The 21977-nt window shown below is 38.7% G+C and overlaps 1 protein-coding gene and 1 long non-coding RNA gene across 5 annotated transcripts in view; both read left to right on the top strand.

Annotated features, from left to right (window-relative positions):
- The window catches only part of fhdc2 (FH2 domain containing 2), a 15155-nt gene extending 6237 nt beyond the window's left edge, over positions 1-8918 (top strand). Inside the window, exons 4-12 of the mRNA XM_016237249.1 lie at positions 494-596; positions 1962-2047; positions 2151-2251; positions 2445-2515; positions 2595-2702; positions 2846-2916; positions 3270-3387; positions 3463-3627; positions 6557-8918. Coding sequence (XP_016092735.1) covers positions 494-596; positions 1962-2047; positions 2151-2251; positions 2445-2515; positions 2595-2702; positions 2846-2916; positions 3270-3387; positions 3463-3627; positions 6557-8080 — 2347 coding nt within the window. The 3' untranslated portion in view covers positions 8081-8918. The remainder of the gene's footprint in view (positions 1-493; positions 597-1961; positions 2048-2150; positions 2252-2444; positions 2516-2594; positions 2703-2845; positions 2917-3269; positions 3388-3462; positions 3628-6556) is intronic.
- Positions 8919-15874: 6956 nt separating this feature from the next.
- Positions 15875-18230, top strand: LOC107554666 (uncharacterized). 4 transcript variants are annotated; one of them, XR_001605080.1, is made up of 5 exons: positions 15875-15982; positions 16320-16365; positions 16654-16705; positions 17316-17369; positions 17601-18230. It is a non-coding gene; the product is annotated as an uncharacterized lncRNA (long non-coding RNA). The 4 variants fall into 4 exon arrangements; XR_001605083.1 differs by lacking the exon at positions 16320-16365; XR_001605082.1 differs by lacking the exon at positions 16654-16705 and having other exon boundaries at positions 15877-15982.
- Positions 18231-21977: the final 3747 nt, after the last annotated feature.

Below are 21977 nucleotides of genomic sequence, written 5' to 3' on the forward strand. Positions count from 1 at the left end.
TTATAATGAAAGTCTGGGGGCAAGATGTTGCACTGGTGAAATGTAAAAAAAAAATAAAAAAACGGTATTTTACAGGCATTACCACAAAATGTAAACAATGTGAATGTTAGTGTGTTAAGATCACTTTCTGACCTTTCTCTGTCCATCTATAGTATGCACTATTAATTTTCACACTATATGCCTATAGACACCAAAACAGAAGGGACACTTGCCCCACAACGCCCATTGTAATTGCATACATATGTACCAGTGTTATTATTGTTAACTAAAACCATAAAACATTTTTATTTCTTGCAATAAAAAAAAACAAACAAAAAAAAGCTTATTTTATTTAAGCTAGTTGCCAAAGCAGCATTTCTCATTTTAGTTTAGTTTAAATTAAAGTACTAAAAACACTTTTTCAAAATCAAAGTGGCAAAGTAGTTTTGTTGAAATTATTTTCTTTTTTGCTGCTTGAAAGTGATGTAATTCTCAGTGTTTGCTTTTCCCTCAGTGCTGCTAGGGAGATTGTGGAGGATGTGAGACGAGGGGTCGGAGAGCGTTACGGAGCCGAGAAACTGGCAGAACTCTGCAAGCTGCTGCCTGATAATGAAGAGGTATTGTATCCTCTCTGACACCATGCTTCACAGAAACAGACACGTCTGTCCTTTCACGCTTCAGTCTGGTTCATATCAGAAGGAATTAGACGTGATGCTGCTTGTTTGAAATCTTCTGTTTACTCTGCATGATCTCCTGTTACAGTTTCTGATTATCAGAAACTGTCATTTATGTTGTGTAATTGAGAGCATGGTACGCAGCACACTTTTACACTCGTCTAAATGGTGCTTCCAGCTGCGTGCATGGTATCAGATTGTTTGCTAACAGTATACCATTATGCAGCTATTTCGAATTTCTTTTTACCGCTGAATGAAGAACTTCACAGAGAGTATATCAGGGCCTTATTGCCTGCTATATCCCCTTGCAGCACTGCTGAGTACAGTATGTACTTGCCATTATATAGAAGAGCTGGGTGAAAAATGTGTAGCACACCGTATAGAATCACGTGTCGCACAATGCAGTGCACTCTAGGGAAGTCTAGAGAAATGTAAAAAAAAAAATTTGACCAAGACTGGATTAAAGCTTTTTTCTAGAATTATAACTGGATGTTGTTTCACTTACTTTTTGGAGGAAAAAGTGCATTTTGGGTTGTCATGATACCATAAACATATATAGTGATACTATACAAAATTGCATGGTACCACACAATAGTGTTAATTCACAATTCAGATATTCAGTACATATTCAAATTAAACCAAATTTACTTTAAACTCGGCAAAAAAAGAAATGTCCTCTCAAATTCAACTACTTTTATTTCCTGCGAATTTCTTATCTTGTGTAAATGTTTGTTTTAACATAATTTAAACCACTGAGACAAACTGAACAAGTTTGACAGGCATGTGACAAACTGAAAGAGTCCCTGAACAAAGAGGGGCCAATATTAAAAGTCGCAGTGAGTATCTTGTATGTTTAGCAGCTGCTTTCAGTGCTACAGTGCATCTCATCCTCGTGAACTGCACCAGATCTGACCGTTCTTGCTGTGAGATGTTATTCCACTCCTCCATCAAGATATTTATATTTAGGGCTGGGCGATATAGTTAAAAAATGTATCAACGATAGTGTTTCATATCATTCGGTGTCGATAATTATTGACATTTTTTATAACCTTTTTTAAAACAAAGAGCAACAGAAGTTTTTTTTTAATTTTTTTTTAACCACTGTACTTTTAAATTAACCCAATTTATTGGGACAAACAACCACTCCAATCAGGCAACCAAAGTTGACAACCAGTGAATCTAATACTGGCATTCCCTTTAGTATCTATACTACCGTATTACCGGTATACTGTGCAACCCTAGTATACACTGTGCGGTATTCATCATCACATATGAATCTACTTTGTATTTGTGTTTCTTTTTGTCCAGGAGGCCAGATTGAAAAAGTTCATCGGTGACCGTAGTTTACTGGCAGAGCCGGATCTCTTCATTCTCTCTCTGGTGGAGTTACCCAGGTAAGAGTTCACGACTAAATGCTCCAATATAAATGCGTCATAGTTTCTTTCACTGTCCGCTCATCATCATCATCATCATCATCATCATCATCATCCTCACTAGCTTTCGCATGCGTCTGGACGTCATGATCCTCCAGCAGGAGTTTGACCCTGCGGTGACCTCTCTCTGTGTGGCGGCCAGATGTCTGCGGGAGGCTGCTCGAGGTAAAAACTTCCTCTCTCTAGATTTGTTTGGACCTGAAAGCTATAGCTCACCTCCTAAATTAAGTTTAGGGGCGAGCCTCAAAGTATCATGTGCTCAGCCTTTCATGGAGTTTTGTTCTGGTGTTTGATGGTGTAAGTGGATCCTGATGGAGGTTTCATTGATGGGGTTGACACTCATGTGTTGTTTGTGCAGAGCTGCTGAGCTGCCCGGAGCTGCACTACATCCTGCGACTGGTGCTCAAGGCGGGAAACTACATGAACGCTGTAAGTGTTTTATCTGACGCTTATGCATCAACACGTATCTCCTGGTAGGAAGTCAGTCTGAGGTCTCTTGTGCTCTCAGGGAGGTTATGCTGGGAATGCTGCAGGATTCAGGATTTCCTCTTTACTCAAATTGGCCGACACCAAAGCCAACAAACCAGGCATGAACCTCCTCCATTTTGTCGGCGTGGTAAGTGTCACTGGTAAACGTGTAACGAGTCACGCTTTAATAGATTAAATTAACGTAAACAAAGCTGCTGTGGTTATTGTGATAGAATGGAATCAGTAGGACAGAATTCTGGATCAGTGTGAGTGTGTTTTTTTCACTTTCAGGAGGCTGTGAAGAAGGATAAAGACTTGCTGATGTTTCCCAGCCGCTTGAGTCACGTCGGTCCAGCTTCAAGGTCAGGATGCAAACAAACAGTGTTAAAATTCCCCAAGCTCCCAATCCGGTAGAATATCAGTGGATCATGACTAAGTCACATTTCATTCCAAAATTGAAAGAATATTTCACATTAATGAAGAAAATCTGGAGAAATTTTGAAAATAATGATTTAAAAATAGGCTTTGATTTTTGTGACATCTTAACTTCTCATTTTTTTGCTGACACAGTTTTCATGGGTTTTGTGAAATTGCTTCTTTTTTTAAATATTTTCACAAACATTGCACTTAGGACATCATGTTCCTCAGTGGTTACTGTTAGAAAGAAAACTTAAATCGCTAAAAGTCGTTTTGTTGTTTTTCTTCTTCTGCTCAGGTTGTCAGAAGAGTCTGTGGTGGAGGACCTTTCTCGACTGCGAAGCAGAGTCGCTGAACTCCGAGTCAGAGCTCAGTCTGATGCTGAAATCGAGCAGCAGACCAGAGCATTTCTAGAGGTTCGTTCCTATTAATGTCAAGATCCCATTCACAGATGTTGAAGTGTCTTTTTAGTTCATCATGTCTTCGTTCAGGTTGTGGGAGTGAGGCTGCAGGAAGCTCGGGATGAGCTGGAAAGCTTACAGAGGACCAGTAAGGCACTTGTGGATTTCTTCTGTGAAGATGACAAGTCCTTTAAACTGGAGGAGGCCTGTTATATCTTCCATTGCTTCTGCCATCGCTTCCAAAGAGCCGTGCTGGTGAGCAGCATCATGTCTCTTTAAATGACATCAATTAGATAAAGTTTAAAATGTCCAAAGTACTTGCCTGTCTCTAGAGCTGCAAAAGTCTTAATCTGAAAGTCTGTTCTTGCAAAAATATGTTTCATGTAAATGTGACCCATAGCAACCACTTAACTGATGCTTAATTGCTTGGTAATATTATTGAAAATATAGCTGCTGTGGTTATTGTGATAGAATGGAATCAGTAGGACTGAATAAAATTTTGTATGAGTTTTTTTTTTCTCACTTACAGGAGGCTGTAAAGAAGGATAAAGACTTGCTGATGTTTCCCAGCCGCTTGAGTCACGTCGGTCCAGCTTCAAGGTCAGGATGCAAACAAACAGTGTTAAAATTCCCCAAGCTCCCAATCCGGTAGAATATCAGTGGATCATGACTAAGTCACATTTCATTCCAAAATCGAAAGAATATTTCACATTAATGAAGAAAATCTGGAGAAATTTTGAAAATAATGATTTAAAAATAGGCTTTGATTTTTGTGACATCTTAACTTCTCATTTTTTTGCTGACACAGTTTTCATGGGTTTTGTGAAATTGCTTCTTTTTTTAAATATTTTCACAAACATTGCACTTAGGACATCATGTTCCTCAGTGGTTACTGTTAGAAAGAAAACTTAAATCGCTAAAAGTCGTTTTGTTGTTTTTCTTCTTCTGCTCAGGTTGTCAGAAGAGTCTGTGGTGGAGGACCTTTCTCGACTGCGAAGCAGAGTCGCTGAACTCCGAGTCAGAGCTCAGTCTGATGCTGAAATCGAGCAGCAGACCAGAGCATTTCTAGAGGTTCGTTCCTATTAATGTCAAGATCCCATTCACAGATGTTGAAGTGTCTTTTTAGTTCATCATGTCTTCGTTCAGGTTGTGGGAGTGAGGCTGCAGGAAGCTCGGGATGAGCTGGAAAGCTTACAGAGGACCAGTAAGGCACTTGTGGATTTCTTCTGTGAAGATGACAAGTCCTTTAAACTGGAGGAGGCCTGTTATATCTTCCATTGCTTCTGCCATCGCTTCCAAAGAGCCGTGCTGGTGAGCAGCATCATGTCTCTTTAAATGACATCAATTAGATAAAGTTTAAAATGTCCAAAGTACTTGCCTGTCTCTAGAGCTGCAAAAGTCTTAATCTGAAAGTCTGTTCTTGCAAAAATATGTTTCATGTAAATGTGACCCATAGCAACCACTTAACTGATGCTTAATTGCTTGGTAATATTATTGAAAATATAAATTTTCTCTACTAAACAACAGGAAAACATCGACTTTATTTGATATGTGAATCCCAATCATATTGCAAGATTTTTCTTTTGAATCATTTCAACCAAACAGTCATTCAAACATTGAACATTAAATTGAACATTTTGAATGTGTATTTTTTATTTTTTTTTACAAAGTAAAATATGTGACCCTGGAGCACAAAAGCAGTCTTAAGTTGCACTGGTATATTTCTAGCAATAGCCCAAAATACATGTATTCTTTTATGCCAAAAATCATTAGGATATTAAGTAAAGATCATGTTCCATGAAGATATTTTGTAAATTTCCTACCGTAAATATATCAAAACTTAATTTTTGATTAGTAATATGCATTGCTGAGAACTTCATTTGGACAACTTTAAAGATGATTTTCTCAGTATTTGTTGTGGGAGTGAGGCTGCAGGAAGCTCGGGATGAGCTGGAAAGCTTACAGAGGACCAGTAAGGCACTTGTGGATTTCTTCTGTGAAGATGACAAGTCCTTTAAACTGGAGGAGGCCTGTTATATCTTCCATTGCTTCTGCCATCGCTTCCAAAGAGCCGTGCTGGTGAGCAGCATCATGTCTCTTTAAATGACAACAATTAGATAGTTTAAAATGTCCAAAGTACTTGCCTGTCTCTAGAGCTGCAAAAGTCTTAATCTGAAAGTCTGTTCTTACAAAAAATATGTTTAATGTAAATGTGACCCATAGCAACCACTTAACTGATGCTTAATTGCTTGGTAATATTATTGAAAATATAAATTTTCTCTACTAAACAACAGGAAAACATCGACTTTATTTGATATGTGAATCCCAATCATATTGCAAGATTTTTCTTTTGAATCATTTCAACCAAACAGTCATTCAAACATTGAACATTAAATTGAACATTTTGAATGTGTATTTTTTTTTTTTTTTTACAAAGTAAAATATGTGACCCTGGAGCACAAAAGCAGTCTTAAGTTGCACGGGTATATTTCTAGCAATAGCCCAAAATACATGTATTCTTTTATGCCAAAAATCATTAGGATATTAAGTAAAGATCATGTTCCATGAAGATATTTTGTAAATTTCCTACCGTAAATATATCAAAACTTAATTTTTGATTAGTAATATGCATTGCTGAGAACTTCATTTGGACAACTTTAAAGATGATTTTCTCAGTATTTAGATTTTTTTTGCACCCTCGGATTCCAGATTTTGTTGTATCTCGACCAAATATTGTCCTATCCTAACAAACCATACATCAATGGAAAGTTTATTTATTCAGCTTCCAGATGATTTATGAATCTCAATTTCGAAAAATTGACACTTAAGACTGGTTTCGTGGTCCAAGGTCACATATATAGTAAAAAGCTAGTTCCAGACAATGGCAATAAAAAGCATGTAAATAGGCAAAAATAAAGATTAAAGGGCAAAATAAAGGCACTTAATAAAATGTAGACATTTTTGTTCATATCCACCAACTGTATGCGGTAATATACACTATATTTACTTGTATAATATACACTATGTATTTTTTTTTAATACATGGAAAAATGTCCAGTGGCTTCCATTAACATTAAGTGATGACATAAATATGTGAATCAGTTCATTAAAATGGCTGGTTTAAACTGATTTATGGAAATGAAGATCACACATTCATGATTTGTTCATATTTGTTTCCTAACAGGAGAACACCGAGAGGGAATTACAAGAGCAGCGGCGTTTGGCACGTGAGCGTGAGAATGTGGAAAGGCGTCGATCTCTGGCTCTGTGCACCGGACTGGAAGCGGAGCGGGAGTCTTCTGAGCTGGAGCACGCGCTGCAGAGGAGCTTGAGTTACACGGGGAGCCGCCGCAGCCTGCGCAGGCTCTCGCAGTACTTCTTCCGCTCCGGTGAGAGAAATATGAAATCTAATAACCAACAGCACTGCGAATCAGAGGGTGGAGACCGTCATGTTCTCAATCTCTGCAGAGAATCAGAGCTTAGGCATTCGCTACAAAAGAGTGATGCAGACTCTGAGGCAACTAAACAAGGCATAAATAAGTTCAAACAAGTTCTGCGTTTAAACACAGATTCAACGTGTGACCTGCAGCGAGATGCAATGGCTTCCTCAAACGCCGTGAAAAGCCATTCTAGGTTGAATACAAGGACAGTCCCCAGCGATAACGCTTTTGTTGCTTTGGGAAAAACAAGTATCATGTCACATCAGCAGGGGGCAGTGAATGTCTTGCCGCTCACAGGACTATCCCCTGACAAAGTTTTGAAAGTTGAGAAACTGGTTCAAGACGCCTCTGAAAGGCTGACGCAGATAGAGACCGATACCTCGGCGGATGCTAAGAATAAAGAGTGTGTAAATGGCAAAGAGGGAGTAACACCACAGACAGAAGCCAAAACAGCCACTAGTCTGTTAGGAGAGACGTGGCCAAGTGCATCTTCTCCTCCTCCTCTATCCCAGGAGCCCTGTAGCCCAGAAAGAGAGCACGTTTACCCGGGGATTGGCGAGACGCTGGAGTGCCACACCCTAGTGAGGGCCCTACGCTCCTACGATAGCCTTTCTCCAACCATGACGCGGCCGACCACCAATCACTGCTCCAAATGGAAGAAAGAGCGGGAAGCCGAGGAGCGAGATGGTGCAAACTCACCGCATGCCAAGGATGATTCCCGTCTAGTAAAGACACCTACTCGAGGACCAACCAAAAGACTGCTGGTACAACGAGGAGGGCCCTCCAACAGCAACGGGATCCCAAGAGTGCGCACAAAGGCAGAACTAACTCCTGCCGACGGCTTGTCAGCTAGTCAGGTGTCGCGTCCTTCCCCTACACACCCCAAGTCCATTCACACATCGCTAGTAACGCGCTTCGCTGGCGTTCAAAATGAACTCAAGCACAGCGGTAGTGCACCCCAGAAGCTGAACACACCATGTGATACGGGGAAACAAAAAGGTAACGCTACTGAGAAGTTGAACCAGGATAAGGACAAGCATGGCGAGCAGTTTGTAAGGGGCTCGCCACTTCGTGTGTCCAAACGGCTTGCGCCCAACTCTGAATTCCAGACTCTCCACACCATACACTCTCCCACCGCTGCTACAACTGCAAAGACAATCCGAACAGCCATCATAAGTGCAGCCAAAGCCAAGACAAACAAGACCCCAGGCACCAGAATCCCAGGGCCTAAAATTCCCAAACCGGCTGCCCAACCCATGTGGAGATAATATCTGGTACTCTGAGTAGCGGCTTGATGATGTTATCTGCGTTTATTATAACATGTCGTAAACTAATTTAATACACGAGAAGGACTTTAGTTGCTGGATGTCAAGGGTTTTGTGTCAATGGTCAACTCAACCTGCAGAATGCCAGTAAATAAAGGAGCCATTCATTGGGTCTGCCCAGAATTGACAGTCTGCAGGGCACTGTAATGGATCCGAGCCGAATGACTGCTACTTTCAGAGCTCTTCGCTGATTCAGGTCACTGCGAGTTTGGCCTCCCATTTCAGGACTTTGATGGAAACTGTCAGGAGAGTCTCGTCCAGCACTGTCTTTAGCTCTACCTCAGAACACTCGAGTGCTCCGTGCAGGTTACGGGGCACATCGGAAGGATTCCTACCAGAAACTTCTTTCAATATGAGTTTTGTTTGCGACGTCGAAATGAACAGAGCTGCCACAGTCAAACAGACCACAGTAAGTGACTGAACTCTCATGTCACGTGGGTTATTGATTTTAACTTGCCCTTTGATTCAGGTCAAATTGACTGTTTACTTGAGTTACGGTACAAAATAATGATGCAGAACTTCATTTAAAATCATGTATGTAATAATTCAAGATCCCAAAGCAAATGTGTTGAAGTAAATTGTGTGTGCGGTGTGTGTCCATTTGTACATGTTGGGTTCCTTCAACTCTGATGCACTTTACAGACGAAAGAGAGATTTGGCAGAAACTGTATTTGTGGTAATATGCTGTACATTTGTTTTGTTTATATAAAATGTTAAATTAACAGAATCAAAGACAGCTGCCATTTGTAATATGCATATTTGTAAATAATGAGAATTTGAAATAAATGATGAATTTACTGTTATTCTTTCTGCAAGTCTGTGTTCAGATATTCTATCTGACATTTTAAAATGCATCACCTAGTAGTAATTAATCGTTTTAGGCTACTGTCATTAGCCTTGCAAACAGTTATTTAACACTAAATTAATGCTGGATAATATAATAAAGGTTACAGCAATAATCACAAATAAGGATAGATTTGAAAATAGTCAAGTCACGGTCAAAAAGCTTCTTCAAAAGTTGTTGCTTAAGTAAGGATGAGGTTCTCCACAAATAATCCTTTTTCCAAAGTAAAATGGACCGTAAATGCCTATTGACTTTCAAGGTGCACGAAGTCTCAGACTTCATACAGACACCTGTGATCAGTGTTGGGGAAAGTTACCTTTAAAAGTAATGCGTTACAATATTGCGTTACGCCCTAAAAAAAAGTAACTAATTACGTTAGTTACTTTTTATGGAAAGTAATGCATTACTTGTCTTTTGCATTCCTTTTTAAATCTGGGCTGGGACTGCTTGTTTTATTTTTTTTTTAAGAAAGTTATTTTTTTGAATGACCAGTGCTCTCTTCCACCTTCAATACCATGACTGAGGTGAGACCCTTGAGCAAGGCACCGAACCCCCAACTGCTTCCCGGGCGCCGCAGCACATGGCTGCCCTCTGCTCCAGGTGTGTGTTCACGGTGTGTGTTCGTGTTCACTACTCACTGCTGTATGTGTGTGTGTGCACTTGGATGGGTTAAATGCAGAGCACAAATTCCGAGTATGGGACACCATACTTGGCTACATGTCACTTTAAAAGCCCTTTCGTACCAAAAGTGAAATGAATGAGCCTCGGGCTGAAAGAAATGTAATGTAATATCTTTAGAGGGTGCAGCTCAAACAAATCTTTCAGCTGTGCTGCCATTCTGGGTTGCATGAAGAATAGGACATAAGAGAAGAAAGTTCAACACTCTTCAGCAGTTAAAAAAAAAAAAAAAGAGAAACAAATGTTGTTTACCTAAAGTCATTTTTGCTCATTATATGGTTGAATTAGATCATCAAAGGTCAGCAGCAAAGATACTGGTTAATAAAATGGGATTAAAGGAAATTTGTATTTAACATATTTAATTATTGCAGGTTTGCATCATATTCTGAGTTTGAATTTCACTGTTTTTATTCATTCTGAGGAATATTGAATCTGTTTCTGTGCGAGTGAGATGAGTAAATGCATGTTCACATTTAGTCTAGGATTACAGAAAACATCATGTTCACACAACACTTCTGCATTTATTCCCAATTTCTCTCAACATGGGGACAGCAGAGCTGTCAGTCAATAAATAGGAAAACAAATTAATTGTTACTTATTTAAAAAAGTAACTCAGATTTTTTTCTTGTATATTAAGTAGCGCATTACTTTACTAGTTACTTGAAAAAAGTAATCTGATTACGTAACTCGCGTTACCCCCCAAAAAGCCTGTGATTACGAATGAAGCATTTTTGCTGAACATTGTTCATTATCAGTACTATTGCAGAAATACCCTATTGACAAGTTTGTCACCCATTATTAATTTATTCAGTGATTGAAATTGTCCAATGATATGATCTCATGTGATCTCCAAATGGCAGCTACATCAAGTCAAGTCACCTTTATTTATATAGTGCTTTTAACAATACAGATTGTGTCAAAGCAACTGTACAGTATTAATTAGGAAAGTATTGTCAATAATGCAAAGTGACAATAGTAAACACTCAATTTTCAGTTAAAGGCAGTTCATCATTGAATTCAGTGATCATCCAGCTCAGTTCAGTTTAAATAGTGTCTGTGCAATCAAGTCAATGATATCGCTGGGAATTAAGTGTCCCCAACTAAGCAAGCCAGAGGCGACAGCGGCAAGGAAACAAAACTCCATCGGTGACAGAATGGAGAAAAAACCTTGGGAGAAACCAGGCTCAGTCAGGGGGCCAGTTCTCCTCTGACCAGACAAAACCAGCAGTTCAATTCCAGGCTGCAGCAAAGTCAGATTGTGCAGAGGACTCATCTGGTTCCTGTGGTCTTGTCCATCATCACAGGGCATAGGACACCCTTGTCTGTGTCCAAAACCTGAAAAATGCTGCCATCACAGGTAACATACATGTTGTTTTTGTGATTTTGTTGTGTTTATATTATGTTTCTGAATGTGTTTTGAAATTGTGTGTCAAGGATGGAAGTTACCTGTCATTTTACTGCAAAACAAATTTACCTGCAGGTATAAATAAAGTAACCTAACTTAACCTAACCTACAGAGGGTAAAAACACCAATGTAATATACAGTATGTGTTCCATTCGATCTACAAGGATGCCTTCGTCTGGACAGATTTTATGAACACATCTCTTAAGTACAACAAACAGCTAAACCATGGATTTGACTAAAGGCTCCATCTTATGTGAGTGAACATTTTAAACAGACTTGTCTAAAGCATCATTAATTTCTTCAGTTGTAAAATTAACTCAGGTCGAGAAGATTATTTTGAGCACCTTTAAGCTACTAAACATGATCATATATAGCAGGAGAATGCAATTGGGATGAAAGGACATATAAAATGCAAATTTTGTGAAGTTTAATGGTGGTGGTAATAGGGGAGCTACAGTGTAGGTTCTTTTGGATAGCCTTTATTGTTCTCACTCTATCAATGACTTATGCCAAAATGATAAGGGTTGGCAAATGAACCAGAAAGTCCTGAAACTTCCTATTTTCCAGTCCTCATTAACAGCTCATTGTTTTGTGGCCCTCGGTTACACTCCAAGGCCCCTGAACTCTCATCCCCTTCTCTTGACACAGTCACTCCCAACTTGTAACTGTTGCCATGGTGATGCTTCAGGCATGGTCAAGAATCCCCAGCTGAACAGTGGGAGACGGGAAAGGAAAAGATGCTAGACTTGGGGTCACAGTGGGAACGATCCTTTTATAGGACATAATGACGCCAGAACTCTTGGGAAAAGCAATAAACCACTGCTGTCTGTCTGTGTATCCGTGTGCACACATGTGCATTGCTGGTTTAATCAATCTCTGTCAATGACATCTTTTTTTCTGTGGGAAATCCAATGAAACTGCTGGAAAAGTCGAAACATAATAGGCCTGTTAGAGGCGTTAGACCTCTCTGAACTCAAATACAATTTATTAATGATATATAAGATGTACTTGCATTATGCAAACAATTAAGTATTCAGTCATGTCATCACAAAAAAAATTTTGCTCAGTGTGTGTGACACAAAAAAGTAAAATGTAATTTCATGGTGACTGATAGCAGTCACATTACTGTGACAACCTGCATGGTTTTCTGGAATATGGAAGGTTAAGTTATGTGCACTGCATTGTGGGATACAGTATTGCACCGACTGTACTGTGTTGTATACTGTACATTTTAATAATAGGTCATTTAGGTATTATTTTGTTACTTAACTTGCTCTAAAAAATGCTGGGTTGTTTCAACCCAATGTTGGGTCAAATATGGACTAACCCAACTGTTGGGTTAAATTTTGGTTACATTTTTAAATTAGCTTTTTAACCCAACAGTTGGGTTAGTCCATATTTGACCCAACATTGGGTTGAAACAACCCAGCATTTTTTAGAGTATACTTTGTATAGTATAAGCCTACATACTACTGTACATTACATACTTTTTTCTCCCTATTCATTCATTTAGTCTTTTCATTCATCTCTTTCTTGACTATTAAATTGAACTGCCAAGAAGACATTTTTACACACACACACACACATTCTCTCTCTCTCTGCATTTCTCCCTTTTGTCCTCTCTGTCATTCATTCATTGCAAAAACTTTGGTGATACAGGCTTCAATAAATCAGTGTCCCAGATTTCAAAGTGAACTGTCCTAGATTATCAAAAGCAATCAGGACATTTTTTGTCCATTGAATCACCCTTATAGTGTTGACATCACATGGAACCATATGTATAGGTTTCCTTTTTTAAAGAGTAAAAAACAAATAATAAAAACTTGATAATTCCATTAAAATCTAATTTGAGGTGATGCTAAATTACAGAAGCTGAAAGTGGAAAACATGTCTCAGAATAATAGTCAAAGGACGGTTTAGTCGACTGAATCATTTACTAGGTTTGTGCTCCTCTCTGAGGAATTTTAAAGGGGTCATATGATGTTGCTAAAAAGAACAATTTTTTGTCCATTGAATCACCCTTATAGTGTTGACATCACATGGAACCATATGTATAGGTTTCCTTTTTTAAAGAGTAAAAAATAAAAATAAAACAAATAATAAAAACTTGATAATTCCATTAAAATCTAATTTGAGGTGATGCTAAATTACAGAAGCTGAAAGTGGAAAACATGTCTCAGAATAATAGTCAAAGGACGGTTTAGTCGACTGAATCATTTACTAGGTTTGTGCTCCTCTCTGAGGAATTTTAAAGGGGTCATATGATGTTGCTAAAAAGAACATTATTTGGTGTATTTGGTGTAATGAAATGTGACGACCCCGGGCTGGACTCCGCTTCGTCCATGGTGAAAGCCGATCCGGCGATCCACAGCGCAAAGTTGATGTATTTCCTCAGTGACCAGCACGGCTCAGCTCCAGGCATGACGAAGCCATATCCGCTTTTGGAAGACCAAACAAAGTAGTTTCGCTTTCACAACGAAGCACACAGTATGGCGTTATTTTAATGACAAATGTCGAGAGTGCATTATATATTGCACATTAATATATTGCGCCAGCACGAATCTCTCCGCTCGCTCGCGGATTTCCTTTGCTCTCGCACAAAACCCCGAAGAGCTTAAAACGTGTCTCTCCTCTCACTCAAACTGTCCTGTGCACTCTCAAATCTCTCTGTGCTCATGCACTATAGATATTAATTATTTTCGCACCTGAATTAAATGTTGTCAGAAGTTATCATTGTGCACTTTTAAAAAGTAGTCTCAAAACAGATTTGTGCAGGGCCTTTCCTTGATTTTTTATTGTTGTATTTTTGTTTTAACATAAACTTGTTATTGTAGCTACTATGTTTTACTATATCTCTTTTATGTTTGTATTTGGATCTTTTCTGTGAATGCACATATGCATCTCTTTGTAAAGTAGGCTACTTTGTATACACTGTTTTAAAAGGTGCTATATAAAAGCTTAAACCAATCAGACCTCCACAACTGACCGATGAAAATACTACATGAAATCTAATTGGCTGAGAGAACAGGAATCTGGAATTCTTTTGACAATCAAAGCTGGATCTTTAATTTATTTCCAGTTTAATCATATTTAGCAATCTTAATGAAATGTGGCATATATTAGAAATGGCTAAGAATTGGGTGCTTGGATGATTTGTACATATAAATAACCTCTGTCCAGCTGAGCAATTTATCTAAAAACAACATGTTATAGCCTATGGCTCTAAAGACTTCATATAAAAGATCAATGTTATGTCATATGTCTCAACTGAATTTAAAATAATTGCAATAAATTCTCAGTTGGTATGATGGCAATAATAGGTAACAACTCCTCAAATCAACATCAAATGCAAAAATAGATGTAAATGATGCAAGATATAATACAATAAATGCTCTAATAGCATCGCTGTTTGGACATTTATTGGGAGATTTTTTTTTGTAATCCAGTGTTTGGTTTCAGTTCTGAATTTTTTTTTCATGAAAATCCACTTAATAGCTACACATTCAATGGCACTCTCAAACAGTGAATATACAGTTATATGACATTTACATGTAATTACATTGTCTGCAAATGCATTAAACCCATAGAATATGATGTAGTAATGTTATGACAAATATGAAAAACTCATTATAGTGTTATATTTGGTCTCCAAATCATAAGTATCGGTTTAGGGAATAGTGCATCTGACCCATATCTAAATAGTTATGTCTTAAATCATAAGATTTGAGATTCGCGCTCGAGCAATATATTAATGTGCTACAATAATGCGCTCTCGACATTTGTCATTAAAATAACGCCATACACAGCGTCTTCACGACATGGAGGCGGCAACAACAATACTACAGCGAGAATAAAAGTTACGCCTTCTTTCTTTGTGTGAACATTTGGGCGGCGTTATGCAAATCTTCCCACATAGTGATGTAGACATGTGGGGGCGTGGCTGACTCTTAACTTTTATAAAGAATATCTCTTTGGATTTGAGACTTTAGTCTTTGCAACTTTACAGATCTTCTTTATGCACCAAGAGCTTGTAACACTCCAAAGAGAAAGGAAAACTTGAAATCGCAGCATATGACCCCTTTAATGCATGATCTATTCACATTACATTAAGCGGTATCATTTAAACTATAACGTCAGTACGGCATGGCAGTAACGTTTAAATATATTATACAGGTTTTGGCCATCTAATAACTGTCTGGAAGTAAATCCATGGAAATGAGCAAAGCAGATTTTTCCATACAGTTGTCCACAGTCTCTGATCTAGAGTCAGATTTTGACATTTTATTATAATTAAACGTTTGATTATGGAAACTGATCGTAGATCAGCAGCTGCAGGCGGCCGTTTATCCCAACATTGACATTAGGCGGCGAATCAAATACTGTAATGCAGACAGGAAAACAGATGGTCTAGCCTGTAATTTAGAGACGTTCTTCTTCTTATTCTATAGCTTTTTTTAGGCAGGTTGAGAATGCGAACCAACTTAGATCAAGGGATGAGCGGAGAGAGCAACAAACGCATTTGCGAATCGATTCGAACGAGTCATCGAAAAGATTCAGTTCTTTTTTTTATTTATTTTTATTATTAAATTTTTTTTTATTGCATTGCTAAGAACATACACTATCAATGCCAGGGGTACATACAATTGAGAGTACAGATGCAGGTTGCAAAATCAGGAAAATATCGTACAAATGACACAATGAGGCTTTGGAGTTGCTGGATGTCAAAGATTCAGTTCATACGAGTGATTCATTCGCGAATCAGACGTCACGTGTGACGTCACGCTCTCTCTTCTTCGCTGGTTTGCGGCAGCGCTATAAATGCTGGCGCGCTAGTGTGCGCGCTCTCTCATTTTTGCGATGTTGCGGTGGAAGTGCGCTAGCGCGTACAAAACTGAGAAAGTCAGGCGGTCACAAGAGGGTAAGTTTAGCTAAAATATCAAGTTGTTGCGTACAGTTTGTAGAATAAGTGTTTCAACCTGGTCCAAATCCATCGGAAGACGTCTGCTTCGACATGTTTGATGCTAACTCGTGCGCTCGTGGGTTTTGGCACGCGGCTGTTTGCTTGGCATGTTGGTTGTTGTTGCTGCAGAAATAAAACCACTTTAAAACGGACAAGTCCCTAATCCCGTGGTCCATGTCAGGAATGGGTTTGTTGTTGATATTTGTAGTCGGAGTGCCCGTATGTAACGTGTCGTTATACAGACGGCGCTGCTGGCGCTGTAGCAGTGTTTAAATGCGCTGGTGTCTTGTTTCAGGAGGCTGAATGTGCTCTGCATCTACTCCAGCTGCTGCAGCTCCGCTGTAAGTATGCGCTTTCTCTCGGTCTCGGTCACCCAGCGGTAGTCAGCTGTGCAGGCCAGCCCGTGCCTGAGCTAGTGTTACTCTGCTGGAAGAGGGAGGTGCTGGCGTGTGTGCTCCAGCAGGTTTGGCTGTTTTAGTGACTCCTGCTGTGCAGCACGGGTCCAGCCGTGTCCTCTGAGAGTGGTCTGTGCTCACACAGTGAGGCAGGCCTAGTCTGGGGGCGAACACTCAAGTCAAATGTTTCTTGTAGCTGCAGGCTCCAGTTTCTTACTAGGATTGTTGTTGCAGGTCACACAAGACCCCAAAATGCCTTGATCCCAATGGCCAGTTTTGCTGAAAGGTAAGAATAGACCCCCCCAAAATAATGTCTTGCAGTGCATGTGATCTCTAAAAAGTTGCACTTAATTTTTCTTAAACATGCTTTTTTCCTGAAGTCACTAAGTTCAACTTGTCATTAAAAATTCATCCATTTTATGAGCCGTTTATTGTCCCAGTCAACATGCAGTGATGAGGCAGGCCTAGTCTGGGGGCGAACACTCAAGTCAAATGTTTCTTGTAGCTGCAGGCTCCAGTTTCTTACTAGGATTGTTGTTGCAGGTCACACAAGACCCCAAAATGCCTTGATCCCAATGGCCAGTTTTGCTGAAAGGTAAGAATAGACCCCCCCCAAAATAATGTCTTGCAGTGCATGTGATCTCTAAAAAGTTGCACTTAATTTTTCTTAAACATGCTTTTTTCCTGAAGTCACTAAGTTCAACTTGTCATTAAAAATTCATCCATTTTATGAGCCGTTTATTGTCCCAGTCAACATGCAGTGTTTTTTTTGTTGTTGTTGTTAATGTCACATTAAACAAGTAAAATGGGTTGTTACTGCTATTTCATGTTGGTTGGTATTGGTCACTTTACTTGTGACCTGATTGTTAAATGCGTGTTTTTTTCTGACTTTACAGGATGAGGTAAATGAGGAGAAATTTGAAAGGTCCATCGAGATCATCCTATTGTGGGTAAGCTTTAATCATAACTTCAGTGTCGTGATCCAAGTTGATACCATCATAGCAGAAGTGTTTCTCTGTGATGTCTGTTAATCTTGGAACAGCAAATGCAGGGTTGGCACTGATTTTTGAGACTGTCTGCAAAAATCTGACAAAGAAGCCTGCTACACTTTTATTTACTTCATTTACACTACAATTTACTGTTGAACGTCATTTGTTTGACACCTCTTTCTGTTGTTGTAGGAAAGATGTGTGAAGATCTTCAGAAATCAAGTTTTCTGTTCTTGCCCTTTTTTTAATGTGAAAAGTGATTGGTGCTCACTGTTAACGGTTTACATTTTTTAAAATGTATTGTACGTTGTTACAAATATATAAAATCTACAATTATAAACAGCCCACTTCCTTTAGTGGAAATTCCTAGAACAGGGTTGTGTTCCTGGAGAGCCACTTTCCTAAAATGTATAAGTTGATGTCCGATTGCTGCTTTGTCGTCATGGGAATGGCATGTAGATTGACATGAAAATATCAGGGATTTTAGCATAAGGCTGCAACAAAATGTGAAGAATGAAGAGGATCTGAATGCACTGTTTAGGAGATGTCTGTTCCTGCTTCTGCAGTGCCACCTTCAGCAGTTTAGCTCTAGCCGCAGATAAACATGCCTGAAGCCAGGTGTTCTGCATCACTTGTCTTTCAGGCGTGCTGGCGCTGAACAGCAGGAAAGTGGTCCTCCAGGGTCAAGATTGGAAATCTTGCTCTAGCATTATTTGAGCATGAGGCTGCTATACGAAGACGATGAATGAAGGAGATTTCTGAAATGGTACAATGTTTGATTTGTCTCACTTGGTTCTGCTAATGTTTTCAAACACTGGACAATAAAAAGTTTATGAATGAGTTTTAATTTGTCTGAATACCTGAAACTACGTTTTAAAACTTGCCCTGAGGGTCCCCCCAGGTTTGTAAAGATGGTGCTAGGTTGTTTTTTTTTGTTTTTTTATTTTAAATGAACCCACTAAAGTGTACTACCTGGCCTCCCCTGTATCATCTTTCCTTCCAGGCCTCAGGTTTGAGTAACAGTGACGTTAATGTCTCCCTCTACTGAATTTCTAATGTAACGCAAGGAAAATGGGAGAGGATGGCAATGCATGTGTTCATATTTGCTCTTCATTAGTCTGCTTGGTGAATGGTTTTCCCCTATTGATCGTGTTTCTGGACAATGAGTCCTTTAACCTTAACTGACTGTACGTACTCCATATGCCTGTGTTTGATCCGCTGTACTGTGATTTAACCTTGTAAACTCTTAAATAGATCAGTCCAAAAAATACATATTTTTTTTTTTTTCAAGTTGTATTTGTGTAAATGCATTTATGCCCCCTCTGAGCAACACTAAACTGTAAAGACATCTAAATGCCACATCAACGCTGCTCGTATGCCAGCTGGGCCATCTAAACATGGCATGGCTTTGAGTTGGAGGGAGTGGTGTGGTCACATGTCTCTTGGGGAAACCTTACGTAACAGAACTTAAAGATTTTCAATGATAAAAATGGTGCTGGATTTGTTTTTTATTTAATATCTTAGATGTATTAATATTTATCTAACAAAACTATTAAGCTTATCTTAAGAAGCTGTGTTTTACTCCAGTGGATCAAGTCTGCTGTGAGTCAGTGGCTCAGGGACATGTTTAGTTCTACCCACGGAACGAGCTCTAGAAAGGGAAACATCACTTGTCTTTCAGGCGTGCTGGCGCTGAACAGCAGGAAAGTGGTCCTCCAGGGTCAAGATTGGAAATCTTGCTCTAGCATTGAGCATGAGGCTGCTATACGAAGACGATGAATGAAGGAGATTTCTGAAATGGTACAATGTTTGATTTGTCTCACTTGGTTCTGTTAATGTTTTCAAACACTGGACAATAAAAAGTTTATGAATGAGTTTTAATTTGTCTGAATACCTGAAACTACGTTTTAAAACTTGCCCGTGCTAGGTTGTTTTTTTTGGTTTTTTATTTTAAATGAACCCACTAAAGTGTACTACCTGGCCTCCCCGTATCATCTTTCCTGCCAGGCCTCAGGTTTGAGTAACAGTGACGTTAATGTCTCCCTCTACTGAATTTCTAATGTAACGCAAGGAAAATGGGAGAGGATGGCAATGCATGTGTTCATATTTGCTCTTCATTAGTCACTGCTTGGTGAATGGTTTTCCCCTATTGATCGTGTTTCTGGACAATGAGTCCTTTAACCTTAACTGACTGTACGTACTCCATATGCCTGTGTTTGATCCGCTGTACTGTGATTTAACCTTGTAAACTCTTAAATAGATCAGTCCAAAAAATACATATTTTTTTTTTCAAGTTGTATTTGTGTAAATGCATTTATGCCCCCTCTGAGCAACACTAAACTGTAAAGACATCTAAATGCCACATCAACGCTGCTCGTATGCCAGCTGGGCCATCTAAACATGGCATGGCTTTGAGTTGGAGGGAGTGGTGTGGTCACATGTCTCTTGGGGAAACCTTACGTAACAGAACTTAAAGATTTTCAATGATAAAAATGGTGCTGGATTTGTTTTTTATTTAATATCTTAGATGTATTAATATTTATCTAACAAAACTATTAAGCTTATCTTAAGAAGCTGTGTTTTACTCCAGTGGATCAAGTCTGCTGTGAGTCAGTGGCTCAGGGACATGTTTAGTTCTACCCACGGAACGAGCTCTAGAAAGGGAAGTGAGAGCACTTTAAAGCTTTGTCCCAGCTAACATTGCAACTTCCTGTTGAATTTTTGTTCTACATTCTCTTGGAACACTTCAGGTGGCTCCCAGCTTGAGTAATGCTTCATGTTAGTCGGGGCTAGTTAGTGATCGTAGATGAACAAAGCTGTGCTATTTTCGGAGTATATTATAGCCTTTTATGTCCCTTTTTGTTCTTGTGAAATCAATTATATATATTTATATATATATATACACACACACATAAATATATATACATAAACATACAAATAAAAGCCAATAGGAATCTTTAAAAAAGCACAGTAATGTTTTCTTCGATTTGGTAGATACAGAAAGAGTTATAAGTATTGCTGATATTCCTTGAAGCACCTTAAAATGTAGTTTATTGTAGAATTTGCACTTACTGTATATACACTACCAGTCAAAAGTTTCTGAACCGTAAGATTTCTAATGTTTTTTAAGAATTCTCTTCTGCTCACCAAACCTGCATTTCTTTTATCCAAAATACAGCAAAATCAGTTATATTGTGAAATATTTTTACTATTTAGAATAACTGCTTTCTATTTGAATATATTTTAAAATGTCATTTATTCCTGTGATTTCAAAGCTGTATGTTTAGCATCATTACTGCAGTCACATGATCTTCCGAAATCATTCTGATTTGCTGCTCAGAAAACATTTATTATTATTAGGTTGAAAACAGCGGAGTATGATTTTTTTCAGGATTCTTTGAATAGAAAGTTCAGAAGCACAGCATTTATGTCTGAAATAGAAATCTTTTGTAACATAAATGTCTTTATCATTACTTTTGATCAATTTAAAGCATCCTTTTACATGCCAAATAAAAGTATTAATTTCTATAATCCCCCCCCCCCAAAAAAAACAATTCTACCGACTCCTAGCTTTTGAATGGTATAGTGTATAATGTTACAAAAGCTTTTTATTTCACATAAATACTGATCTTTGGATCTTTCTATTCATCAAAGAATCCTGAAACAATGTACTCAACCCTTTTAAATATTGATAATAATAATCAGAAATGTTTCTTGAGCAGCAAATCAGCATATTAGAATGATTTCTGAAGATCATGTGACACTGAAGACTGGAGTAATGATGCTGAAAATACAGCTGCGCATCACAGGAATAAATTACATTTGAACATATATTCTAATAGAAAGCAGTTATTCTAAATAGTACAAATATTTCACAGTATTACTGCTTTTGCTGTATTTTGGATCAAATAAATGCAGGCTTGCTGAGCAGAAGAGACTTCTTTCAAAAACATAACAAATCTTGGCAGTGCATGTATATCATCACTAGGTCAGATATATCAGAGTCGTGTGTGGTGACTGAGTAAGGAGTTACGCAGAGTCTAAAAAACACAGCTCTGAAATGATTCGATTTAAAAGATTCAACAAAACAAACAGGGCCCAGCGCCCCTCAGAGCAAAAGCAACTTTCTTAGTTCATTTCGCAAATCACACAGAATTTCTTACATTCAAATAAGACACGATGTAAACGATTATACAAAGTATGAATGAAACCCGCATAAATCTGTATAGCGGGGGCCCTGAAGTCACGTGACACGAACAGACGGCTGGGGCCCTGAAGTCACGTGACACGAACAGACAGCTGGGGCCCTGAAGTCACGTGATGAGCTGCAGTCACATGACTGAGCTGTTGAGCACACAACACAGGGCACAGACTAGAATTCTTATGGATTTCTTAAGGGACACAGGGGTTTTTAATAGAGTATGAAGAGTTAAAGGAGTATTGAGGAAGGTTAAAATCATTATTATTATTATATAGTAGAATAAGGATGAAGTGTGTGGATTTGTATGTTTGGGGGAGAAGGAGGGAATTTGGGTGTATTAGTCTGTGAACCTGTTGTCTGATCCACAC

The sequence above is a fragment of the Sinocyclocheilus grahami genome, unplaced genomic scaffold (assembly GCF_001515645.1).
Source record: "Sinocyclocheilus grahami isolate Dianchi unplaced genomic scaffold, SAMN03320097.WGS_v1.1 scaffold509.1, whole genome shotgun sequence".
In the NCBI taxonomy this organism is placed as follows: Eukaryota; Metazoa; Chordata; class Actinopteri; order Cypriniformes; family Cyprinidae; genus Sinocyclocheilus; species Sinocyclocheilus grahami.